This window comes from Sarcophilus harrisii, chromosome 3 (genome assembly GCF_902635505.1).
Source record: "Sarcophilus harrisii chromosome 3, mSarHar1.11, whole genome shotgun sequence".
Classification (NCBI taxonomy): domain Eukaryota; kingdom Metazoa; phylum Chordata; class Mammalia; order Dasyuromorphia; family Dasyuridae; genus Sarcophilus; species Sarcophilus harrisii.
Window position 1 is genome coordinate 291,009,337 of NC_045428.1, and position 26,770 is coordinate 291,036,106.

General features: G+C 34.4%; 1 protein-coding gene across 1 annotated transcript in view; it reads left to right on the top strand.

The window, feature by feature from the left end:
* Positions 1-7,520: 7,520 nt before the first annotated feature.
* The window catches only part of CD96 (CD96 molecule), a 121,675-nt gene continuing 102,425 nt past the window's right edge, over positions 7,521-26,770 (top strand). Inside the window, exons 1-3 of the mRNA XM_031959641.1 lie at positions 7,521-7,730; positions 11,194-11,550; positions 22,667-22,791. Of these exons, the coding sequence (XP_031815501.1) occupies positions 7,628-7,730; positions 11,194-11,550; positions 22,667-22,791 (585 nt within the window). The 5' untranslated portion in view covers positions 7,521-7,627. The remainder of the gene's footprint in view (positions 7,731-11,193; positions 11,551-22,666; positions 22,792-26,770) is intronic.

Here is a 26,770-nt window from a genome sequence, read left to right on the forward strand (position 1 = left end):
ATTTACCAGATATATTACCTGAACAAGTCATTTAATTTCTTTCTGTCTCAATATCCTCAAATGTAAAATGGAAATAATAGAACCTACCTTCCAGAGTTGTTTTAAGAATCAAATGAAATAATATTTGTACAGCATTTTGTATAGTATCTGGCATATAGTAAGTACTCCTTTCCTTATCTGAAATGGTCACATTATTTGAATTAGAAATGAATATTTCCATTGGATTAAAACCAATTACCAATCATAATTGTGATTTCAAATAGTATGAATTCAAATTCATTCAATCATTAAAGAATTTTCACTATTAATTCAAACCAAATACTACCTGTGATTCTAATCCCACCCATACTAAAATGTAATTTGTATTTACTTTACAGTGTATTTTATATTTACCTATAGGTGTAAATATTGTTTCTCCTATTAGACTGTAAGCTCTTTGACGAGAGATAATACTTTGTTTCTATCTTTTTATGTCTAATAGACATTAGCTCTAGACAAGAGCCTATTAGACAATAGGCTCTAGCAGAGGGCCTGGCATATGGTAGATATTAATAAATGATTATTTATTGATTGATTGACTTGTTGGAAGTCAAATGCTTGGACAGATAAAGCTTCTTACCCCTTTCATTAATTATTGCCTTATGATTGAGAATCAAAGTCAAAGACAGGCCCATGAATGACCTTGGTGCTCACTATGTTCAAATGTTATTTCTTTGGCTAGCTTCCTGGTACTGGACTTGCTTCTTTCTCCCTGGAGACAAGTGCATAGTGGTAGCATTTAAAAAGCATTTTGTTAAAAAAAAATACAACTGTGGTTTGCCTAGAGCAGAAATTATGTGTGCTTTTGCTTCTCTTTGTAAATAATTGAATTTGTCTCTTAAGTTCAGAAAGTTCAAGATTCCTTTTTTATATGTGGAGCTGACTGGTTCTGTTTTCTTCATATATGCACCAGACTGTAATCTAGGCAAAGAAATAGTGTGCAGTTGAAATTTCAGGAAGAATGATAGAGGAGATTGACATGTCTTCCTTAGAAAAGTTATTTTTAAACAGAGAGAATGCCTGTTCTCATGCTGAAAAGGCCTTTAAAAAATACTACTGGGATTGAAAAATCGGTGGGTGTAATTCCCATCACCTGAGATACTTGTGAATATGAGTTGTTGGTGCCATCTGCTGCTTGCAAACAGCTATTGAGGAGATGCTATTTGAATTATGAAAAGGTGATATGTATGGGAGCTTGAGAGGGTCTCCTTAAAGAAGTCCCAGAGGCAATGTCGCATCATTCCAAGTCATGGGTATTTATAAGGACAGCAGATTACTGATATTTTCTGCTTCACTCAACCCACATCTCTCTTTTTCACCAAGGAGAAGCTCCTCCAAGTCTTTGCCTACAAATTATTGAGCAACTGTTTTGGATAGTGCAATGCTGATTAAAGACAAGACTTCCTCTTTCTTCCTGACTCTGAGTCCAGAATATGGCTCTCCTACTCCATACTGACTGTAAAAACTGGGAAACTTTTTCACATTTCAAAGGACTATGTAGGGGGGAAGGGTGAGAGATTGATGAAATAGTCTTTGAACTATTTTTTGGTGGGTTTCTATTTCTATGGGTTCATCAAAAGCAGAAAAACCATATAATAGCTCCCATTAATATAGCATTTTGAAGTTTATAGAGAGAATCTGGGGTTATTCTCTAAGACTAGACTTGCAAAGTTTAAGAGCAATTGTTAATCCACATTAGTAGGAGTAAGGTTGTTGTTATTGTTTATTTGTTTGGTTTTTAGATTTCAAAAATTCATTTTTCCCCCCGATGTGAAACAAAGATAGGATGGTTTAAAGACAAGGAAACTAAATTTTTGATTAATTTGTGGAAACATACTCACATTCTCTTTCACATTCACTCTCTATACTTCAATTTTTGAAGCAAGGTCGTTGATTGGACTGGCCCTAAGGCTTCAAATGAGAGGGAGAAAGAGACATTTCACATTAGAGACCACCCTCTTAACGTACATATGCAGTGTTCATGTAATTTTCCCTGCTCCCTTCAATAGGTCCAGTCTCTTTACCAAGAAAACCCCAATGAGGTCATTAAAAACTGGACATAAATGAAGAAAAAACTGAACAAAGAGCATACAGCTGTAAAACATAGAAACTCAAACACAAGTCCAGGATAAATTCATTCTTTTTTTCTACTTTTAGAAGAGCTGACCCTATTCTCTGTGCCTTTGGGGAAGGCAATTACTTTTCTTAGCCTAAACATTTTGATCTTTATTTTTTGGTTGTTGTTTGATTTTTATGAGGCAATTGGAGCTAAGTGACTGCCCTAGGGTCACACAGCTAGTAAGTATTAAGTGTCTTTGGCCAGGTTTGAACATAGATCCTCCAGACCCTGGAGTTATGCTCTATCCACTGGACCACCTAGCTTTTCAAATATTTTCATCTTTATAATAACAGAATAGACTAGAATATTCCTAACATCCTATCAAAAGCTAACATTCTGTCTTTCTACCTATGAATCGTGTATACAAGTTAATCTTTCTGTAGTAATAATACAATTAGCCAGAGAGTATGAAGAAGAACCTGAGTGAGTATAATGTTTGAACATCTATTATTACCCTTGGGGGTTAAATTATGGAGGCTTCAGGCCATTCTTTCAGCCCTAGTTAACATTGTAGTACCTATACATATGATGAACACCTTCAAAGATAAGCATCCTTTCCCTTCCATGCTAGGAAGTGGGGTTGGGTGGGTGGGAGACGGGAGTAAGGTAGAAAGGAGAAAACTAGCATAATTCAATTTGAAGGAACTCTTCACATAAAATGAAAATTTCTATGAAATAGACTGTGTCTAAATCTAGTAAAAAGAGCTAAAATCTCAATTCAGATGTTTTCTACTGGTATTATCATAGATACTTAGCCTCTCAAATTTTGTTTCTCCATTTTTACAATGAGCATAATAAACTTGTACTATCTACTTCACAGAGTTGTAATGAGGAAAATACTTTTTTTTTCAAACCTTTGTCTTTTTGCATAAATAAAGGGACCTGTGAATTCTTCAGTATAAAGATTTCTAGGTAAGAAAACCAACCACTCCCAGGACAGACTGACTCTGTCTTGTGTATTACAGACTCAAAAAATTGCTTGGGGGTCCTGAGAAGGATCATTCTTGTGTCAATATTAGTCTAGCACAGTATCTGAATTCATGTCTTCCTAACTTTGAAGCCATTTCTCTATTCTGCCATCCTGCTTGCTTTATAAATATGAATTGCTATTAATTTTTGATTTTTTCAATATTGGGAACTCTGGATAAGGAAATTTCCTATATTAGAGAGTCAATTAAAATGTATATATAATTCAGTTCAATTGAACAATAATTATTGACTACTTGCCTGATATCAGGCACCATGTTTGATGCTAGGAACAAAATTAAATGCTTTCAAGGAGATTATATTCCACTGGATATCTGTTGAGGAAAAAGCTACAGCAATTCTTTTCTTCTAAAGATAATTGGTTCAGTTTACTTTCAACTGGGCTGAATTGGCATAAGCTGTGTATAGAAAAAATTTTGTTATGCTGTTGCAAAAATTTCAGATTTATTTTCTATTGAGTAATTCAAGTGGGAGCAACATAGAGTGTTTTTTGGTTTGTGTTTTGATAGCACAGCTAACAAATAGGCCAAGTGATTTGTTAAGGGAAGTGTTATTCCATCCATTCTATCTAGATGACATAGAAGAGATTACTGAATACAGCTCAATAACCAGATATCCATATTTATAGTTATGAGATTCATTGTTACTAAATTTATTTTTCTTGATTATGAAGAGACTGTATTTTAAAAAGGCCAGCTAAGTGGCCAGAGTGCCAGGATAGAGTGGATAGAGTACCAGACCTAATGACAGGAAGATGAATTCAAATCTGGCCTCAGAGACTTATAAACTGTGTGACCTATGCAAGTCAATTAACTTTTTTTTTCCTGAGGCAATTGGAGTTAAGTGACTCGGGCAGAATCACACAGCTAGGAAGTACTAAGTGTCTGAGGCCAGATTTGAAACTCAGTCCCACCTGACTTCATAGCCGGTGTTCTATCCACTGTGCCATCTAGCTGCCCTTCAATTAACTCTCTTTACTTGGTTTCCTCATCTGTAAAATGATCTGGAAAGGAAATGGCAAACCATTCCAATGTTTTTGTCAAGAAAATCCCAAGTGAAGTCATGAAAACTCAGACACCACTGAAAAAATGACTGAAATATTTAAGGCAGTTCTAAATCAGCTGATAATGATTCTAATGTATCTTTTAGAAATTTGAGACAATTTTATCTTAAGTGACATAATGACAGAACTTGATTGGAGCTAAGGACCTGAACATCCAATTCTTCTTAGTTATACACCAGAGTAACTCTTACTATTGCATTCTCAAGTGGTTGTCCAACAATCTCTGAAAGCAGTCAATTCTTCTGAGATGAAACTCTAATTTTTAAGAAGTTTTCCTGACACCAAGTTAAATCTGTTTGGGGTTTTTTTGGCAACTTGTTCTCATTTCTTCATGTTCTGCTCCAGAGAGTCAAATAGAATATCTAAACCTTCTGCTGTATCTCAACTCTTCAAATACCCTGAAAATATCCAATGTAACATTCCCTTCACCCCCTCCACCCTCTCCAATTTTCTGTCTCTAGCCTAAAAGGTCCAGATGTTCTAAAAAATAATATTTTTAATTTTTTTAAATTGAACATTTTCTCTTCTTTTTGTATCTTCCATTGAGGGGATAGGAGGATAAGGGGAAGAAACTTGTAATAAATCCTCACAGTCAAACAAAGCAAATTTCCAAATTAGCTATTTAAAAAAATGTCTCATTCTATATTTTGAGTCTATTGCCTCTTTGACAGGAAAGGTGAAATAGAATAAACATTTAGCTGACCACTATGTGCCAAATATTGTACTAAGTGTTTTGTGGATATTATTCCATTGATCCTTGCAGCAATCTGGGAGGTAGGTGCTATCATAATTCCTTTTTACAGTTGAAGAAACTGAGATAGAAATAGATTAAGAAATGTATCCAAGTCATACAACAAATAATTATCTGTGATTGTATTTGAACTCAGGTACTCCTTACTTCAGATTTTCACTCTCTGCTACACCATCTAGCTACCTAACAGGATACAGATAACATGCTTTGTTATCAGTCTTCAAAATCATAATTAGTCATTGTATTTATCAGATGGTTTCAGAGAAAGATGGTAAAATTTAAATAGATGATGTTGAATGAAGGGAGCAGAATCAGAACAATTGGTATAACACAACATTTCCAAGACAAATGACTAATCTTCATATGACATGCATTCATAATGTTTTCATGTCCTGATTGCCCACCTAGAGATATTATCCAGCGTGCTATTGTACTTTTTAGATATTAGCACCCAGAACTGAACATAGTACTCCAGATGAGATCTGATAAGGGCAAAATACAATGCCTTTCAAGTTTGTTGTTGTTATTTAGTCATATCTGACTCTTTGTGGAACCCCTCTTTTTGGAAGATTTTCTTGGCAGAGATACTAGAAGGGTTTGCCACCTCCTTCTCTAGCTTATTTTACAGATGAGGAAACTGAGGCAAATGGGATTAAGTGACTTGTCCAGGGTCACACAGCTAATAAGTATCAGGGGCTGCATTTGAATTTAAATCTTCTTGACTACAGACTTGGCACTCCATCCATTGTTCTACCTCGCTGCCTATCTTATCACTTGTCATTTCCCTATATTTTTCTACTGTTCACCAGGGACTCTGGATCCAGACTGGAGTGGATTTTAAATGTTAACTAGTCCTATATTCTCATTTTACAGATAAGGAAAGTAAGAGGTTAAATAACTTAGTCAAAGTAATACAGATAGAATGTGGCAGAATGAAGATTAGTCATTTGTCTTGGAAATGTTGTGTTATACCAGTATTCAGTATCTTTTTGGACTCCAAATTCAACACTCTTTCTGCTGTATTTCATCTTGCCTTTTCTCCCATTTCTCTGGGAGACACCATATGGGTTAGTGGCAAGAGCCCTAAATTTGAAATCAAAAGACTTGGGTTTGAATGCTACCCCGACCACTTCCTGTCTTTGATACTCTGGACAAGGCATTAATTCTTCCTTGGCTGCAATTTTTCTAACTTTAAATGTTAAAAGTTTTTGCTCAAGAACCACTCTCTTCTTATATAGCCCCCTGACTGTCTAAGAGGATGTCTAGGGGTGGGGCAGGGATGGACATTTCCTTTAAGTCTCAATGACAGAGGATGGGTCAAGAAATTCTGCTCCTAGTGGCTATGTTGACCACCAGCAAGGAAAGACTGTCTTGGTCCGCATAAAACAAGTGTAATTTAGAGGAATGAATGAGCAAAGTAGATGGGAAAGGCTTCTAATTATTCCACTCTCAGCAAATCAATATGTTCCTGCAAGAAAGGGGGTGAGGGTGGTAATCAAATTTAGAAATCAATCTATTATTTCTTGTTGCAATTCAGACTATTTCCTTCTAATTCTGTACCCTATAGCACTAAGGTAAAGGGAATACATTTTAAAATTAAAGATAGAAATATAGTCCATAATCATTTCTCATTTGTTAAATGGTTCTTTTAGCTCCTGAATAGATATATTTATGATTTCTTAGGTAGAGAGAACTCCCAGGTGAAAAAGTTTCTTCTATCAATGCAGATCAGCACCATTTCTACAATAGTTACAGTGTTAGAGTATTGCCTAGAACACTGAGAAATTAACTCATCCAGAGGCACATAGTCAGTATACAGATTAGATTTGAACCCAGGTGTTCTTGGCTTTGAGGCTAGGTCTCAATCCACTTATACCACACTGCCTCTCCTAAAGAAAAAAAAAAGTATGAAAAATCAGACCAAGTCATAGTTACTATGCATGGTTTTCTTATTTCTTTATTACATTTCCATTCTTATTTTCTTATTGCTTATTTTGTTACTATTAACCTATAGTATATAATATAATATATTATATCAAAGTATATTATTATATTACATATTATATTTTCTATTGTATACATTATATTATTTGTATTTATTTCTTATTTCTTTTAATCCTTATTTCCCTTATCTTCCTAGCTTAGTTTTTAAGAAACCCCCTTTATTGGAAAGCTTTATGTGTTTTTTCTATAGAAGAGAAATTCTGGACAATACCCCAAAATATACACATGAACTGAAATGCTCTGTCTGAAAAAGAGCATGACTTATTTTACTTAAGTCAGTTTTACTTGTAACTAGTTTTTAGGTCACAATCTCTTCCGTATGCTTCTTCCCCCTCCCTAAAGTTGAATAAAGTAAAGTAGTTAAACAAAAAAACACCTGCAGTATTAGAGGTCTAGATGATACTCTTGCCCTGTAGATTTTTGAGAAGAGGGAGTTAAGACTGGGACTTTGAACATGCTACTATGGAGCCTAATAACTTCACACTTACTAATTAGAAGTAAACCTCAGCTGCAAACCACATAGCTTTCCTGTCTAGAGCTCATTTCCTAGAGCACTGCCAAATGATAAACAGCATTTTATATGTAATATGCTTAAAGTATTTTTTGTTCCTGTACAGAAAAAATTACTTTTCTTTACTCTAGTTAAAATAACCAGTTCACTCCTATGATCATAATGGAACTGCTGATGCAGGCTTCTTCCAAAACTATGGAGAAAAAATGGATGTATGGAGTTATCTACTCATTCATGCAAATACATCTTATCTGGGGTAAGCCTCCTAATTGTACTTTGTTATCAGACGACTATATTTTTTTTTGGGGGGGGGGCAAATGGGAGTTTTGTTTATCTTTTTAGATGACTTGTAAAATTTCAATAGAAATGAGTCACTAAGAATAATATCATTAATATCTTTAAGAGTATATATTTAGTGGCACAGTGGATAGATTACCAGACCTGGAGTCAGGAGATCTACTCTTCCTGAGTTTAAATCTAGTCTCAAACACTTACGAGTTATGTGAGCCTAAGAAATTCATTTAACCTGGTTTGCCTCAGTTTCCTTATTTATAAAATAAGCTGAAGAAGGAAATAGCAAACTACATCAGTATCTTTGCCAAGAAAACCAGCCAAAAAGAGACTGTTTTGGTCAGCATATTACCCAAATGGGTTCACGAAGAATCACGCAGGACTGAATAACAATAGTATCTCCCGTCTGACTTATAGATGTCACATTTCAATATGAAAAAGAAGAGTGAAAAGTGATCTTGCTTCTCTGCTGCAAGACATTTTCACCTACTCTTTCCTAAGAACTCCTAGAATAATTTAAGAAATTGTGTCTTCTAGTGGAAATGTTCTCTGAACGATAGTCAGGATAATTCTAAAACACAGGGGGGAATCATATTGCTGGAGATGCAGAGAGACTCCTTAACACCATTTCCTCTCTTAAGTATTTTTTAATATAAAAAAGCACTTCTCCTCCAAATACAAGGATCCTTGGGAGTTGAGCATATCTTGGACTTTAATGAGGTATGTGCTATAGTGGACCTAGGAGACAAAATAGAGCATCCTTATGTGAACAGGAACTTGAGACTCAAGAGTCACATTTAAAAATAGAAAGGAGAAAGATGAATTTTGCATTCCATCCTGTGTATATTAGAGTGTACCCCAATGTCTCTGTAATTTACTGCATTACTCAGACCAAAATGATTAGGAAGCATTTAAGAAAAAAATCTCTACATCACAAACTATATTGTGGAATAAAGTCTATAGAATATTTTTTTAAAAAACAAGTATTTTCTGAAGCACTATATACCTCCCTGGCACTGACATTACATTGATCTCTGACTACCACAATTTTTTATCTACAACAGTTAGAAAATTCTTTTTTTGTCAAAAATCCTCACTTAATCTCTGTCACTTGTTATTTTTTAAAAGTCTTCTATTGTGTATTTGGGTCATATTTAGCATTATATTTCAGTGCTCAGTATTGAGTGCTAAACTAAGGCAAATGCTTTTTATATAGAGCCCTCTGAGAAAAATCATTATTTAAACTCATCATTTGAAATCATCCACTTAAAAATTCCTCCCCTGTTCCTATCCTCAACAAAAATCTTTCTTTGATTTCGCTTTGTGGTATAAATATCCTCCAAGGTTGTGTATGTCTGCTGAAACCTAGATTGGTAAGTCCTCTCAAGCTGAACAACTTTAAATAAGGAAGAAGCAGCCCCGTTTGTAAGGGAGCTTAAGAAACATGGATTCTGTTACATCTAAGACTTCAGACTTCCTAGCCAGAGTAGATAGTACTGGTCAATTGGATTTTTTAAATTCCCTTTTCATTGTGGACTTAAGAATCCAATTCATACCAATTGGATTATTTTTCAAGGCTGGTTTTTCAGCTACATCTCCCCCTTCTTCCTCCCTAATATATTCAACAAGGATGATAGAACATGGAAGACTCTGTAATGATTGTTTTGAGGATGATATTATCTCCTCCTAAAATAGAATTTTTAATCTCTGCATGTGTGTATGTATGTGTGTATATATATATATATATATATATATATATATATATTTCCTAGACCCCTTTAGCATTCCAATGAAGTATATGGACCCCATTTCAAAACGATGTTTTCCAATACATAATATAATAGGATTATAGAAAAAAATTAAATTTAAATATGTTTTTCAAATTTTTTTAAATTCATTGGCCTCAGGTTTAGAACTCCTCCTTGTATTAGCTATTCCAATCTTTTAAATGCTATATTTCATTTGAAAATTAATTATTATGTCGTATAATATTTATCATATATGCTTATTTTATATATATGCATGTATATATTTAATATGTTGTATCATATGTAAGTCTGAAATTCAAACAATACAATCCAGTCCAATAATCATTTAATAAAAACATGTTTTGTACTAAACACTGTGCAAAGTTCATGGGATATGAAGCAAGACAACAAAATGGTCCCCAAGGTGATGACATTCTCCAAGAGGGATGGGTTGGAAATAATATACTAAATAGCTATGTCTATACATAATGATTTAGGGTAAAAAACATAATAATAATAAGATCAGGAAAAGATTCTTGTAGCAGTTGATACCCAAGCTGAGCCTTGAAGGAACACAAGGATTCTGTGAATGGGGGGAAATACATAATGAATTCTAAGAAAGGGCAAAAAGCCTTTACAAAGTCAGAGAGATAAAAGATGGATTGTTGAGTTCAGCTGAAATTTAAGAGTACATTACAGGGCGTGTTATGCAATAAACCTTTAAACATAAGCCAGAGCCAAATTATGAAGTGATTTAAATTTTAAGTTAAAAAGTTCATATTTTCTTAGAGCATTAGAGAGCCAGTGAAGTTTTGGTATAAGCAGGATTGGTATAAGCAGACTTCTGTTTGAGAATATTTTAAAATGTTAAAATTTTTCGACAAAAATATTTTATCTTCCTCATGTATTCTTCATATCCCTTCCCAAATGAAAAAGAAAAACACACTTGGAACAAATATGTACAGTAAAGTGAAACAAATTATTACATTGTCCATGTCTAAAAAGTATAGCTCAATGTATACCCCAAATCCATCTCCTCTCTTACAGAAAGTGTGTAGGATGTTCCATCATCAGTCCTCTGGAATCAGAATCAGTCATTAAAAATATTATTTTGTCAGTTTGTGTGGAGAGTGGATTGGATCAGGGAGAAGCTAAGTGCCAGGAGTCCAATTACCTCTCTGCTGTAATAAGAACCTGAGCTAGGGTTGTAGACATGTGAGTGGAGAAAAGGGAGTAGATGTTCAGATGCTATGAAGGTAGAATTGACAACACCAAGCAAATTAATAGATGTAGGAAGAGAAGGTGAAAAGGGAAGACACCAAAGTTACAAATATTAGTGTCGGAAAGAAGCTTTTATTATTAAGAGACATAGAAAACATATCAAGGAAACAAATCATCTTGAATTTTAAAATTTTCTTATTAAGAATTGTTTCATTGTTCTTATTTCAAACATTGAATTAGATTCAAAAGCAAACATTTTCGCCAACCCATTCCTAGTGAAGTGGATGAGCTGTCTGAACCAATCCTGATACTAAGTGTTCTGGGCTGCTCAGATTCTTTCCTACCATCATGGGTCTTTATACTGACAAGTTCTTTCAGTTTGATCAGTAATCCCAGAGGATATGGTGACCAAGGAAAAATAAACCAGATAAAATGATGCTTGGTATTCTTTTCTTTTAGGTCTTCTAAAAGGAAGATTTGATGAAAGAAACGTCATCTATGCTACTCCTGGCACGGATGTAAACTTGACATGTCAGCTTGAAAAGAGAAGCTTGTTGGTGCAAACACAATGGTCCAAAATCACCAATAATACAGAAATAATAGGTCTCTATCACCCTTTGTATGGTTATAACTGTGGTGTTAGAACCTCCTGTGAATCCTTAGTCTCCTTCACTGTATTGTCACCAAATGTTTCAGAATGGACTTTGTACTTAAGAAATGTATCTGCTGCATTGAGTGGGAAATACGAATGTAGCTTTACTTTGTTTCCAGAGGGCACTTTGACAAAGATCCAGAATCTCCTTGTACAGAATGAAGGTAAGCAATAGAAACTGAACATAATAAGAACTGGAAAGGTGATTGTGCCTTCTTATATTATTTCAAATTAAGGAAGGAGCATGGTATAGTGGTAGAGATTTGGCTTTATAACTAGAAAGACCTGGGTTAAAATTCTCCCTCTAATATATACCACATGTATAACCCTGTGCAAATGTGTCACTTAAGATGCTAGTAGTGTCAAACTCAAATTTAGCTGAATCCTTGTTAATAGCATATTGACTTAGAAAAGATCAAAACAATATTTTTATAATCTTTTAATTTATTTTTAAAAACATTTCCCAATTACATGTTACTCCAGTTTCAGAATATCAAGCAGCCCACCAGTCAGTGTTTGACTCCTCTGCTGTAAGCAACTCTCTAGGATAATAGGTTGCAGAGAAAAAGCTGATCTGTACGAGTAGACAGTGTCCTCATTCAGTAAATTCCCTTTACTAATGAAATCACAGGCCTAGATTTAAGCCCTATCTTTAAAATGCAGTGGATAGAGGGAAGAACACTATCCTTTTAATCAGAAACCCTGGATTCAAATTCTCCCTCTCATGCTTATCAAGTCTGTGATTTGGGGCAGATCACTTATCTTACCAGGCTTCAGGGTCCTTAATAAGAATGGTGGAATAGAAGGCTCCTGGTATCCCTTTTAAATTTGAATCTATTGTCCCATAAAATTCACAGCCTTCAGCTTCAGCCTTATATTTATCTAAGGATGGTTTTGAGGTCTGATGTAGCTCTTTATTGAGCTTGCCAATTACAATAATATTAGGAACTAATATGCATGTAATACTTTAAAGTTTGTAAAGCACTTTGCATATATTATCTCACTCAATTTTCACCAGTGCCTACTCAGTCAAATAGGTATGGGAAATTATTTTTATTTTATAGTTAAGGAAACTGTGGGGTTAAATGCCTTACCTATGGTCATACAGCCAGGAAGTATCTAAGGTAGAATTCAAACACCAAGCCCACTGCAGGTAAAATATTGAACTTAGAAAATCAGAAAGACTTGAGGACAAACATAGCCTCAGTCATTTATTAACTGTGTGATCCTGGCTAAGTCACTTAACTGCTACCAGCCTCAGTTTCCTTAACTGTAAAATAGGAACAATAAGAGCATCTGCCTGCCAAGATTGATGGAAGGACCAAATGAGACAATATCTATAAAATATTTAGCATGGTGTCTCGCACAGGATAGGTAGATACTTGTTTCTTTCCTTCCTATCCATTACATCAGCTAACTGCCTCTTCATAATTAAATCCAAGATTAGGAATCAAGGTATTCACCAATTGGATTGCTTTGTTTGTTTGACCTTGCTCAGAGAAAAGTCTTGCATTGATTTGGCAGATAATCAAAGAAGAGAAATAATACCTTGAGAATAGATCATCTGTAATTTTAATCAAGAAAATCTAGCTGAAGATTAAAGTTCTAAATCAAACTTTTTTCTGACTCTCCTTACCATTTATTGGTAATCTGACAAGTCATTTAGCCTGTCATTCTCTTAATTTTCCTGTCACTTTGTCTTTAAAGTCATTTAGTATTTTCAAGTGTTCATGTTAATCAGTCTCTGCAAGTAAGAAGCTTTGAAACCTGCTCCTTAAAAAGGTATTACATAGGATGATAAGCAAAAGAGGATTTAAGCACCATTCAAAAATACTGATTCAACACAGCAAGATGAATGTGGGTCAATCCCAACGCAGAGATGAAATTTCTCTATTTTAGCTGGTATAGAAGTAGATAAAGCTTTGACCTTGAAATCAGCAAGACTTTGATTTGAAACTTATCTCATCTTACTAAGTGTGGAAGACTGGGCAAGCCATTTCATCTCTGTTCTCTTCAGGAACCTCTGTAAAATAAGGTGTTTGGATTATATTACCTCTAAATGTCCTTTTAACTCTAAATCTATAGTGTATAATAACTAATAAATGTTAGTCAAAGATATTCTCGTGTTTTGGGGGGAGTTCAGGGGCGAAGGGGAGAAGTCTTCAAAAGCATATAGGCAGTGGGGTAGAAACTTCATGATCTAAGCAGGTTTTATACATCAAAGCTATATACTATTTATTGAAGTATTATGTACATTCACATATCTATGCTAACTAGCTGTGTGACCAAAGGCACAACACTTAGATTCTATGATTTTAATTTCCTCATCTGCAAAATGGGGATAAAATCTCCTGTAGATAATTACCTATCTTACAGGGTTCAAATAAAATAAATACCTTAAGAATAGATCATCTGTAATTTTAATCAAGAAAATCTAGCTGAATATTAAAGTTCTAGATCCAACTTTTTTCTGACTCTTTAAAATGCTTAATGAATCTTAAAGCCCCCTATAAATTCCATTTTCTCTATCCATACATATACATATTTATATGTATGCATGTGTATACAATCATAAGTGCATATATACATATAGCTTTGTGACTATGTATGTATATACATATAGGTATGTATACCTATATAAGTATATATATGATATATATATATACATGTTTGTGTATATGTAAATGTGTGTATATGTACACACACGTATACTCCACATCTTTTGCCCACTACTTTTGTTACAGAATATAGTCAAATTTATAAGATTACAAGTTATTTCCCCAGTTGGTAAATGGTTTGGTTCTAAGTCTACAAGATTGATACATCCTTCTACGATGAGTCATACTTCCTCAGTATTCCATTTAGAGAATTCTGCTTCCATTGAATTCAGAAAAAAAAAATGTTAGCATTGCATAATATATTGTCTAGTAGGATAGAGAAGAGGGAGTAGATTTCATAAATCTTTCATTTCTCAATTCCTATTTTTGTTTAGAAAACTGAGTTCATAAAAGCTTGGATTCTGAGTTTGAAGGAAGCTTAAAGGTCACAAGCTTCTCCTTTTATAGATGAAGAACTGAAGCCCATATAGGAAATATGACATGTCAAAGCCTCATAAGTACTAAGTGTCAGATTATATTTCTGGATTTCTTCAAATCCAGTGCTCTTCCTACTTTTCAAAATTAAAAGAAATCACAAAGATAGCTCACACCAGGCATAAGAGAATTTGGAAGACAAAAGTAATTGTATAGGTTGGAAAGAAAGGTCATCATTAACAAGATGAATTTTGATAGTGAAAAAAGGGAAAGACCTACATTTAAGTTTTAAAAAATAATTGTATATCGAGATGGCAGTACATATGAAAAAAAAAGAAAAAAAAAACCCTGGGATTTATGGAGCTGCAAATTCAATATAAATTAACTGTGTAACATAGTGCCAAAAACAAACAAACAAAAACGAAACCCAAACCCACATCAGAAACTTATGTGATCTTAGGCTGTATTTGTGTGTGTGTATGTGTGTGCGTGTTCCAAAAAAAGCTAAGGTGATAGTGCCACTGTATTCTACCTGTGCTGGATCACATATGAATTATTGTGTTGAGTTCTAGAGACCATCTTTTAAGAAGAACAAACCAGTCTATATCATGGCTAGGAGAGTGAGAGGATTTGAAACTGTCATACAAAGATTGTTTTAAGGAACAAAAAATGTTTATTCTGGAGAAGACAAGACTCATGAGGAAAAGTGACTGGATGTTTTTTTTTTTTGCAAGCCCAATAAGCAGAACTAGAACTAATGGGTTCAAGTTATAGGGAGTTATTTCATTTTTAGGCAGTTTATGGAATAATTTTATTTAAAAATGAAGGTTTCTAAAAATAGAATGGTCTTTTCTTGAAAGGGAGTTAGTTCTTTGTTACTACAAATGTTCAATGACAATTTATTATCAATTTTATTTTGTATCTTATTTAATATTTTATTTTCCCCCAATACATGTAGAAACAATTTTAACATTCTTTTTTTAAGTTTTGAGTTCTAAATTTTCTTCTTTCCTCCCAGTTTCCTATGGACAAGGCCAACAACTTGACATAGGTTATACACATGTAGTAATGCAAAACACATTTCCATATAAATCATTCTGTAAAAGAAAGCACACATTTAAAAACAAAACAAAATAAGAAAAATAAAGGAAGAAAAGGAAATAATTGTTGTTCTACATTAAGGTTATACCAGTTCTTTCTCCTGAGATATACAGCATCTTTCATCATCATTCCCTACAGAATTGTTTTGGATCATTGTATTGTTGAGAATAGCCAAATTATTCATAGTAGATCATCATACAATATTGCTGTTACTATATATAATATTCTCCTGATCATACTCATTTCATTTTGTATCAGTTCATGTAAGTCTTTCCTTATTTTTCTGAAGCATCCTGCTGGTCATTTCTTAAAAGACAGTAGTATTCCATCAAAATCTAATGCAACTACTTGTTGAGCCATTCCCTAATTGATGGACATTGCCTCAATTTCTAATTCTTAGCCACTGGTAGAGAGCTGCTATGAATATTTTTGTACACAAAGGTCCTTTTCTTTTTTGTTTTTTATCTCTTTGGGATACTGACAAGAGATGTATTGCTTGGTCAAAGGATATGCAAGGTTTTGTAGCCTTTAGGACATAGTTCCAATGTGTTCTCCAGAATGGCTGAATCACTACATAACTATACCAATAGTAAATTAGTGTTTCAATTTTCCTACAATCCCTTCAACATTTATCATTTTCCTTTTCTGTCATGTCAGTCAATCTGACAAGTTTGAAGTAGTAGTTCAGAATTGTTTTAATTTGCATTTCTCTTATCAATAGTAATTTAGAAATGTCTTTAGTTTCGATTACTTTGTCTGAAAATTGGTGTCGTATTCTTTGACCAATTATCAGTTGAGTAATGGTGCTTATATCTATAAATTTGACTCATTTTTCTATGTTGAAGTCATTATCAGGGAAACGCACTATAAAAACTGTTTTTCACAGAAATCATTACCGTCTATATATTTCTCTCCATCTCTATTAGCCCCATTTTTCCTATTTTCTATCTCTCTCTCCTTTTACCCAGTTCATTCTCAATAGTATTTTGCTTCTGACTTTTACCTCTCCCAAACTACCATCCCTTCTATCAGCTCCCCCCTCCCACTTCTCTTAACCCCTTCCATTCCTATTTTCCTGTATGGTAAATATAGATTTCTACACCCAATTGAATGTACATATTATTCCCTCTGAATTGATTAGAATGAAAGTAAAGTCCATGTGCACTTCTCCCTGCTTTCTCCATTTCCCCCTTCACTGTAAAAATATGTTCCAGTTCTCTATTATTTCAGATAACTTATTCCATTCTACCTCTCCCTTAACCCGTCTCCAAGTGCATTATTTTTTCTTATCCCTTAATTTAATTTTTAAGATAATCATGCCATCACATTCAACTCATACCTCCACTTTCTGTCTTTGTGCACTCACCCCCCCAAAAAAAAACAACAACATATTTTTAGAAGTTACAAATATCACTTTCTCATGTAGGAATATAAATAGTTTAACCTTATCAAATTTCTTGTGATTTCTCTTTCCTGTTTGCCTTTCTATGTTTCTTTTTTAATCATGTATTTTAAAGTCAGATTTCTATTCAGCTTTGTTCTTTTCATCAAGAATTCTTGAATGTTCTCTATTTCATTGAATTTGCCCCTTTTCCCCCTGAAGGTTTATACTCTGTTATATTAGATCTTGGTTGTAATTCTAGCTTTTTTGTCCTCCAGAATATCATATTTCAAGACCTCTAAGTCCTTTAGTTTAGAAGTTGCTAAATTTTGTGTTATTCTGACTGTGGCTTCATGATATTTAAGGGGTTTTTTTTTGGTTGATTACTGTATTTTCTCCTTGATCTGAAGGTATGGAATTTGGATATAATATTCCTGAATTTTTTCATTTTGGGATTTCTTTCAGGAGGTGATTGATAGATTCTTTCAATTTTATTTTACCCTCTAGTTCTAGAATATCAGGATAGTTTTCTTTGATAATTTCTAGAAAGATGATATGCAGGTTCTTTTTTTGATCATGACTTTCAGATAGACCAATAATTTTAAAATTATCTCTTCTGGATCTATTTTCTAGTTCAGTTGTTTTTCCAATGAGATATTTCACTTTTTTTCTATTTTTTTATTCTTTTGATTTTGATTGTTTCTTGATGTCTTATAAAATCATTAGCTTCCACATATCCGATTCTGATTTTTAAGGAATCATTTTCTTCAGAGAGATTTTATACCAATTCTGCTTCGCAAAATATTTTTCTCTTCATTGTATTTTTGTGCCTCTTTTACCATTTACTCTATTGTAGTTTTTAAAGCATTACTTTCTTCAGTATTTTTTGTGCCTTCTTTACCAAGCTATTGACTCTTTCTTCATGTTTTTTTGAATCACTCTCATTTCTCTTCTCAATTTTTTTCTCTATTTCTCTTCCTTGATTTTTAAAATCCTTTTGAGCTCTTCCCTGGCCAGAAACCAATTTATGTTTTTCTTTGAGGCTTTGGATGCAGGAAGATTGATTTTGTTTTCTTTATCTGAGTATTTGATTTGATCTTCCTCATTACCATACTAACTTCCCAAGGTCAGATATTTTTTCTGCTGTTGCTCATTTTCTAGCCCATTCTTGACTTTTAACTCTTATACTAAAGTGAGTCTCTTCTTCCCAAATGGAGAAGACACTGTTTTAAGATTCAAATTTTTTGTGGGACTGTTTTCAGCAATAATTCTGGGAATAAGGTAAGTTGTTGGCTCTTCAAGTGGTGCATTCTCATCCTGGTGCAATATACCTTTCCTATCAAACTTCTAAGTTGTCTTTACTGGAAAATGGTTTCATTCCCTCCTTTTGTGGGTTCTTATACTCTTATTTGTTTAGAGTTGTTATTTAAATGTTTTTGGAGGGATTTGGAGGAGAGTTCAGACAAGTTCCTGCTTTTACTCTACCATATTAACTCCACCATATGGTGGAGTTATCCACCAAATGATATAATCTATCATTAATGGCATAGAACAGAGATTCTTAATCTTTTCCCACATGAGTCCCCTTTTGCCCAAGAAATTTTTATAATTATGTAAATATAATACACACACACACACACAAACATATATATAATTATACCCCATTATAAATTTGAGTCAAGGTGTGTCTGCCAGCATTTGTGCATGTATGTAGTTCAAAGAGTATATGGTTTAGAACCACAGTTTCAGGGAATTCAAAGGATATAACATGGCCAGGCATTGCCAGAAAAATATCATCATTGATTATGTTTGATTTTTAATTAAATTTTGGTCTTTGCTTTTAGAAACCTTTTACTGTTGCCAAGTTTTTCAAAACCTCCACATTCAGTTAAATGACCTATATGGGGTCCCAACCCCGAGTTTAAGAAGCTTTAAAGAGAGATGTTGCATAGTTTAGGAAGATGTTGAAGTAGATGATCATTCAGTTATCCTCTATATTCATAAATCATATTTTAGAAATTAGCCATTATTTGTTCATTTCCTGGTTAATGATTTACATAGTTACTATGAAAAAGGAAACCATTGTGTTGTCTCCACTCCTGATAGTTAAAAATATGCTGTTTATGACCAAGTCATAATACTATTTCAATTCAGCATTAGTAACTTAAATCAAGTCACCATCCAAATAGAATGCTAATTATATGGTTGTTCAGATGAAAAGAGACAATAGATGTTAAAAAAAAAAAAAAAAAGGAGAGGAACAGCTAAATAGCATAATGGCTAGAGCACCAGAACTGGAATCAAGGGGACCTGAGCTTAAATCCAGCCTCAGATACTTACAAGCTTTCTGGGGAAGTCACTTAACCTTGTTGGATCCAAAGAAAGGAAGGAAGGAAGGAAGGAAGGAAGGAAGGAAGGAAGGAAGGAAGGAAGAAGGAAGGGAGAGAGGGAAGGAAGAAAGAAGGGAAGGAGAAGACAAGAAGAGAGGAGAGTATTATACACCTTTAAGGAAAATGCATTTTTGATGAAACAAAAAAAAAATGTGATATGAACTTAGGTTCCTTAGGCTGGTAGATATCCCAAACCTCCTCAAATTACTAGGGAGATAGAGGTCATGGACATGGAGGCAGAACTAATCCTTCCCTGTTCTGACTACAGCAGATCAGTTTCAAAGTCATGGTCTGAGTCTTTCAGAAATGGTTGGGCTACCTGTTTACAGATAGGGCCAAACTATAGCAGACAAGCAATCACCATAAGCTTGATAGCTATGACATTGGCAAAGAGAGAGGATGTCAGATAATTTGTTCCCTAGATAGTAATATTACAGTATAGTAGAGATCATATTGGAGTTAGAACCCAAGGAGTCTAGGTTCACATACTCCCTTTGTCACTCACTACCTATGACTTCAGAGAGCTAGGTGGTATACTGAATAGAGAATCTGGCCTGAAGTCAGGAAGATTTATTTTCATGGATTCAAATCTAGATTCAGTCACTTATTGTGCGACCCTGGATAAGTCATTTAATCCTATTTGCATCAATCTCCTCATCTGTTAAATGAGCTGGAGAAGAAAATAGCACACCACTCCAGTATCTTTACCAAGAAAACTACCAAGTGGGTTCATGAAGAATCAGACTTGACTGAAAAATAACTAAACGTATGACTTTGAACAAAATCATTTAGAAACTATTCCTCCATTTTTTTTTACATAAAGAGGATGGACTATATTATATTAAAAATCAGTTCCATATTTAAATCTGTGATCCTATTATCTACCTCCAGCGCTTATTATATGTTAGCTCATTCCCACCAATAGGACTTTTTTTTTCTTCCTCTCCCCAGCCTCATTTTCCCTTTAGCTTCCTCCCTTTCTCTTTCCTCTTCTATTTCATCAGGCAACATCATCTCAGGGACTCAGTTTCCTCAACTGTAAAATGAAGGAAAGAAGAGGCTGACCTAGATAATCTTTGAAATCCCATATGACACCATATCTATGAGTCAATGATTCTTTTTTTTCACCTTACCCCTTCAATTTTTTTCTAACCTGAGTTTCAGAATATCTAGGCAAGAGATATAGCATCCCTGTTGATATCTCTCACATGTGTCTCATGCAATTTCTGATCCTATAGCTGACAATGACAAAACAAAGGAGTCATTCACTTGCTCACCCACCTTCCTGTTGAGTCAACAGTAGCTATTGAGATCAATAGATATACTGTCTTTGGGGAGTTTGCAAGATGATTGAGTAGGTAAACCCTGTGTGGGAGTAAAATCTTTTCCAAAATGCTTACATATAAACATATATACAAATGAATGTTGAAGTAGTATAGCACAAATGAAATATGTCACTGCTTAGGTATTTGAAGTTAATCAGCATTTCCTGTTAGCTTTCAAAGTCAATTGCATCTTTCTTCCTCTTCTCTGTTTATAAAGTACTAACATGTGCCCATTTTTGTCAGAACTAGATAGTCTTTGAGAAGAAATTCTTTTCTCTTCTTTCTCCCATGAGGTCTTACATTTAGCATGTTATTTAGAGAGAGGATAAACCCTCTGTGCTATGGAACTATAGGACTAGTATGAAAATATGGCAGTCTGTACTTAACAGAATGGGCAGCTGCTTGGTGTAGTCAATAAAATGCTGGGGCTGGAGTTAGGAAAACTGTCAACTGGAGTTCAAATGCAGCTTCAGGCACTTACTAGCTATGTGATCCTATCACTTAACTTTGCTTTCTTCAGTTTCTTCATCCGTAAAACAAGCTGGAGATGTTGAGGGCAAACATCTCCATTCTCTTTGCCAGGAAAACCCCAAATGGAATCAGAAAGATTCATATGCAACTGAAAAAGCCTGAATAACAACATTTAGCAAAATGTCAAAGCATTGGAAACTCAGCATATATGCTTCCTTGGGATACTAAAAGGAAATAGTTTCTCTCTTCCCACTCCACAGGAGAGAAATTTCTAAAATGATCCCAAGAGCTACACTGCAGGTACTTGGTACATAATTATGTACTATAGCTTCTCTGATTTGAATCCACACAAATTAGGCTCTAAGATTTATATATGTGTATAGGCAAAGATGAAGACAAGATAGAAAAAAAGACATGTGCAAAGAGACAGACATATGTGCATGTACACACATACACATATACATACACACATACACATTCTCTAAATTGTAGTATAAGTTTTGTTGTTGTAGTTTCTCCTATTTTTTCTCCTATTATTCTCCTATTACTAAAACTTTAGAAAGGTCTTATATTCTTGGCTTTCTCTTACCATGGCTGATCTTTTTTCTCTCTTGATCTGCAAGCTATTTGGGAATGTGAAGAGTCCTTCTGCTGCTTTTGCCCAGGAAAAATGCCTTGATGAATCTATGATCTCATCCATATGAAATATTAAAATTATACTTGTAAAAGAAAAGATATCAACTCCCAAAATTGTAAAATGCTCATCTGGAAGAGAAAGAGAAAAGAGACAGAGAGAAAAAGAAACAGAAATGAGAGAGAAGAAGGGAGGGAAGGGAGAAGAAAGAGAGAGAGAGGGAAATAAGAGAAAGAGAGAGAGAGAGAGAGAGAAAGAGAGAGAGAGATGGATATGTAAACAGAGAGAAGAATAGGAGAAGGGAAAGAATGAAAAGGGTATTTTTATTGTATATATGTTACTTAAGTAGAAGGAGATTTTCACAGAATTCCAAATAACATGGAAATTTCATGCTTTAAAATATACTCTTGGTAGTATCATCTAGGTAGGAAAAAAATTCAGAGGTTATGAGACCATTCAGCTTTATTTTTGCATTATTACTTTTTATTTTTTGCATATGTGCATGTAGGCAAACACACATGCACAGAGGCATACACACATATACATACACACACTCACACAAATACACAAACACACTCAGTTTTTACTTTTAACTAAAGGGCTGAATGCTGAGTTAAAAGATGAAGTACTTTTTTGTGAACCAGTCTAGATAGTTAATTCAGAGTCAAGACTGAGCAGAGAGTGCTGCTAAATTTCCATTTGAGTTCTGTTCTCTTCTGCCTATGATTTTCTTACATTTACATTCTTACATTTCAACTCATTTTCTTTCCTGGCAGCTCAGTTTTACACTTGCAAAGTGTGAGGTGATAGTCCTTGTTTCCCCTCTATTTTATAGGAATGTTCTGAGGATTAATGTATCACATTTGGTGAAAGTATCCATGTTCTTTGAATGAAAGTCATTTTTAAGCTCAAAATATGATTTTTTTCTTCTTATATTTTGCTACAGTTGCACAAGATGAGAAAGGTGGCAACTATACAGTAGAAGCGTTATTCAACCACATACTGGAAATTCCTTGTTTTCAAAACATATCCTCAGTCATTTCATCTGGGATTACTGTTGCCTGGATGATGGTAAGCAGTACTATTTTCAATGAAAAGGTGACCTGGAATTTACATATTAATTGAGTTTTAGAAGAGTAATGATAAATAGCAATATTTGATCAATGAGCAAGTATTTATTAGACTTTGGGCCTATGTGCCAGGCATTGGGAAAGGTAATAGAGAATCAATGGGAAAAATCAAGGAGATCCTGCCCTCTAGAAACTTACATGTTTTTTTGGGGAGACAATGTGTACATATATAATTTGGGAGGAACACAGGAAATGTCAGAGGACTCAAAAATGATTCATTTTTGAATTGAATCTTAGAGGAAACTTGGGATTCTAAGAGAATGCTCTTAGGCTTGGAGAGACAAGCAATGCAAAGACATAAAGATGAGAGATAGAGTATGATGTGTGGGGAATAGGAAAAATGCCCACTTATATATGAATCTAGTTGTTGTCCTAATTATTCCAAATCTTGAACAGCTTCACTGTATGTTAATTTGTATTTGCTATGTCATTGCTTTGTAGTGTTCTTGCCTAATGGACATAGAATAAGGTGTTTCCCTCAAAAAAGGCTATATTTTCATTTTGTGCATAATATCACCCCAACCCCTTCACCCCACAGGTGACCTTTTACTGTGCTATATATAGTAAGAAAGTAATAGTATTTTGAATGAACAGGGACTCACTGACTAGCTAATTCTTTTATCTAATATTTTAGGCCTTAGCTCAATATCCTGCTGAGACATCTGCTTAGATAAATGGAGGAGAGAAAGAGAGATCAAATGATTTTCTGAAGGTCACACAGAGGAAGCAAATTTCAGAGCTCTGTCTTACCTTGATTCTGTTACTAGACCAGAGAAGTCTGCCCTTGCTCAAAAAAAAAAAAAAAAAAAAAGTGATACTTGATACTGATACTGTAGCTTAGTGGAGTATCTTTGGAAGAAACTTCTGCTTTAAAGGATCATTTCACTGACACATTTAGTAACTAAATGCTTTGTGTGTTTTCTTGTTCCAGAAAAAGTGTGCTCATATTTTTAAGTCCTTGTTTCTAATTGATAGCTATGGGATTGAGAGTAGAATGCAAAACAACTTATTCTCATCCTATCATAGGATAAAATGTGGCTTTTCATTTTATGGTACTTAATCTCTCTCAGAAGACTTGCAATCTCTAAAATATAACCTCGGGAGGCATTTTATTACATATTAAATTAATATTATTATGGGCCCAATACTAGTGACTATTATCTATGCATGTTGGATAGGTAATTTGTGGAAGATTTGTGGGGAGTTGAGATGAGGGGGATCAGAGAAACATGGACAAGAACTGAATAAAATGAGAAGGCAGTCTGCCCTGGTTGAAGGAATATGTATAGGAAAGAAGTCATGAATCATTCATGCTGCATCTCCCCTCCACATATACCCCAGAATGACTCCATCCTGAGACCTACTCACTGACTGCTTATCCTCTAGTCTGCTTCACCTTACATTGGCTGCCCTGCACCTTCTCCAGTAACCCCCTTCTCTCCCAATCTGTTTCTTTCCCCTTCCAGTTCTCCTTTATGTTTTATATACGCCCAGTTCTTAGCACAGTGGTTGATGCATAATAAATGCTTAATAAATGCTTATTCATTCTCTTTTACTCTCTCTCTCCCTCTCCCTCTCCCTTCCTCTCTTTTCCTCTCCCCATCTCTTTTCTGACTCTCTCTTTTGCTATCTATCTATCTATCTGTCTATCTATCTATCTATCTATTGTCTATATTATTATAAGCATAATAGATATCTAGCCTTGGAATCAGGCAGATCTAGGTTCAAGATATACCACTGACAAATATTAGGAGTAGGACCACTTCTGAACTTCTTACTATTTCAGACAAATTTGTAAAAAGTATAAATTACAAAGGAATTATAAACATGATTCTGATGAAAGGATTTTTTAATATAGAGATTTCCCAAACAATATCATAACTCTAGATCCTTTCTCATTGTCTATTCATCAATCAATCAAACAATATTTTTAATGTACTTTTCCTGGGACTTAGGGAAAGGGTGATAAGACTGCTAATTCCTGTCTAATCTTATATCCTCAGAGATATCAAACATTCCTGTCATACAATGTAATTGTAAAATTGTAAGAGAAATTTTTTTTTACATCTAAGATCTAGCCCTGTATATTGGCCCAAGTTTTTTCAAGTTCTGTAAAGGTAAAGATGTATTTTCCCCATAGGACTTTTTTTTTAAGATTTTGTTATTGTATTTTGTTTTTATATCACCTAGCCTGCCCCTCCCCAATCTCTCTCTCTCTCTCATTCTAGAGATCTTTCTTTTACAACAAAAAAAATTATTTATATTTATATTTATGTTATATTTATAACAAAAAAAGAAAGAAAAAGAGGGAAAATATGGAAGCAGGGAGAGAGAGAATCTGAAATGTTCTATCCTAGGTGGCTATTTTGTGAGGGATAAATTTGAGAATTCAGTAAAATGGGAATACTATATTTTAATGTAAAATAACCATTCATGTATATTTCACAAACTTACCACATCACCCACTCAAATTTGACAAAGCTAAAATTAATTGCGAAAAAATTTCCCTTGTTTTCACAGAAGTTGTAGCTCATTTCTTTTAGATTCTTATCTCCCTACAATCTGTGACCTACAAAGAAATATGCACACATTAGAGCTTGGTTTATTTTAAATGACTAAAACAGAAAGGTAACATATTGCAGTACTGAACTTCCTCTGAGCTGATGTTTGAGCAAAAACAGTTAAACCTCTTTATAATCATTCAAAGTCTTTGGCCCATTAGTGACTGAATTCATACATTTATCCATCACAAAAAGTTTGGTGTGAAGTAGCATGTTCTGTTCTGGATTCCTCCAGTTCAAGTTCAAGACTTATAATCAGAGAGACTTGAAAGTTTTTTTAGAGAAGATCTCTAGAGCCCTCAGTGAGGAAAAAAAAATGAATAATCATCTCAACATAATCTAATTCAGCTCCTGTATTTAGAAACCCCCAAAATCCCACTGCAGGAATGTTCTGTGGCTGGAATGATGTGCCCTGCTCCCTCTCCCTACTACCTCCTATAATGCTGCCTGAAAACCTCTCTAGGTGCCCTAGAGTTGTTGTTAGGCCATGTCCAACCTTTCATGATCCTATTTGTTATTTTCTTGACAAAGATACTGCAATGGATTGCCAGTTCCTTCTCCAGATCATTTTTAGATGAGGAAACTGAGGCAAACAGGATTATGTGACTTTCCAGGGTCACACAGCTAGTAAATGTTGGAAGCCAGATTTGAATTGACAAAAATGAGTCTTCCTGACTCCAGAGCCAGTACTCTATCCATCGTATCACCTAGCTGACTATCCTAAAGTTAGCTGTCAAAAAAACCATAGTGAACAGGTGTAGGGTGAGGGTAGGAAAGAATTCATCTACCTCTGTAGTATTCATGCTTCTCTCCAGAGTCCTAGCCAGGTTGGCTAAGTGTGATATCTGACTTAGCTCTAGCATCTCCTGTCAAATCATTCAATCTGTCTTTCTCAGTGTAAAAATTCATAATTTTAAGAGCAAGAACCATGTTTTTACCTTTCTTGCTATCTCCAGTGCTTTATACAATCCCTGACACATAGTAAGATCTTTATGAATTTGCTGAGTAATTGGTGGATGACATGACCACAGCTTTCAGTTCCAGACACAAACTCTTAATCCTTGGTCTATTACCTATTATCTATTATGCAAGTCAAGGCAGGTTCTGAGGAAAGTAAAGGCAAATTCTGCCTTCACAGCAAGGATTATGTTTATATATTCCAAAGCTGTAACTGTACTTTATACGAGACTCATACTAATTACAAATTTGTTAAATTAGGTTGTAAATGAGCAAATATAGGAATTAAATAAATAATAGTTGCCATCTTGTCTTTGTTTTGGTTAGTTAGGTTGACTTAGCCCTTCATGAAGCAGGATCATTACTTTGGACCTAAGTATCGAGGTCTTAGAGAATAATCTT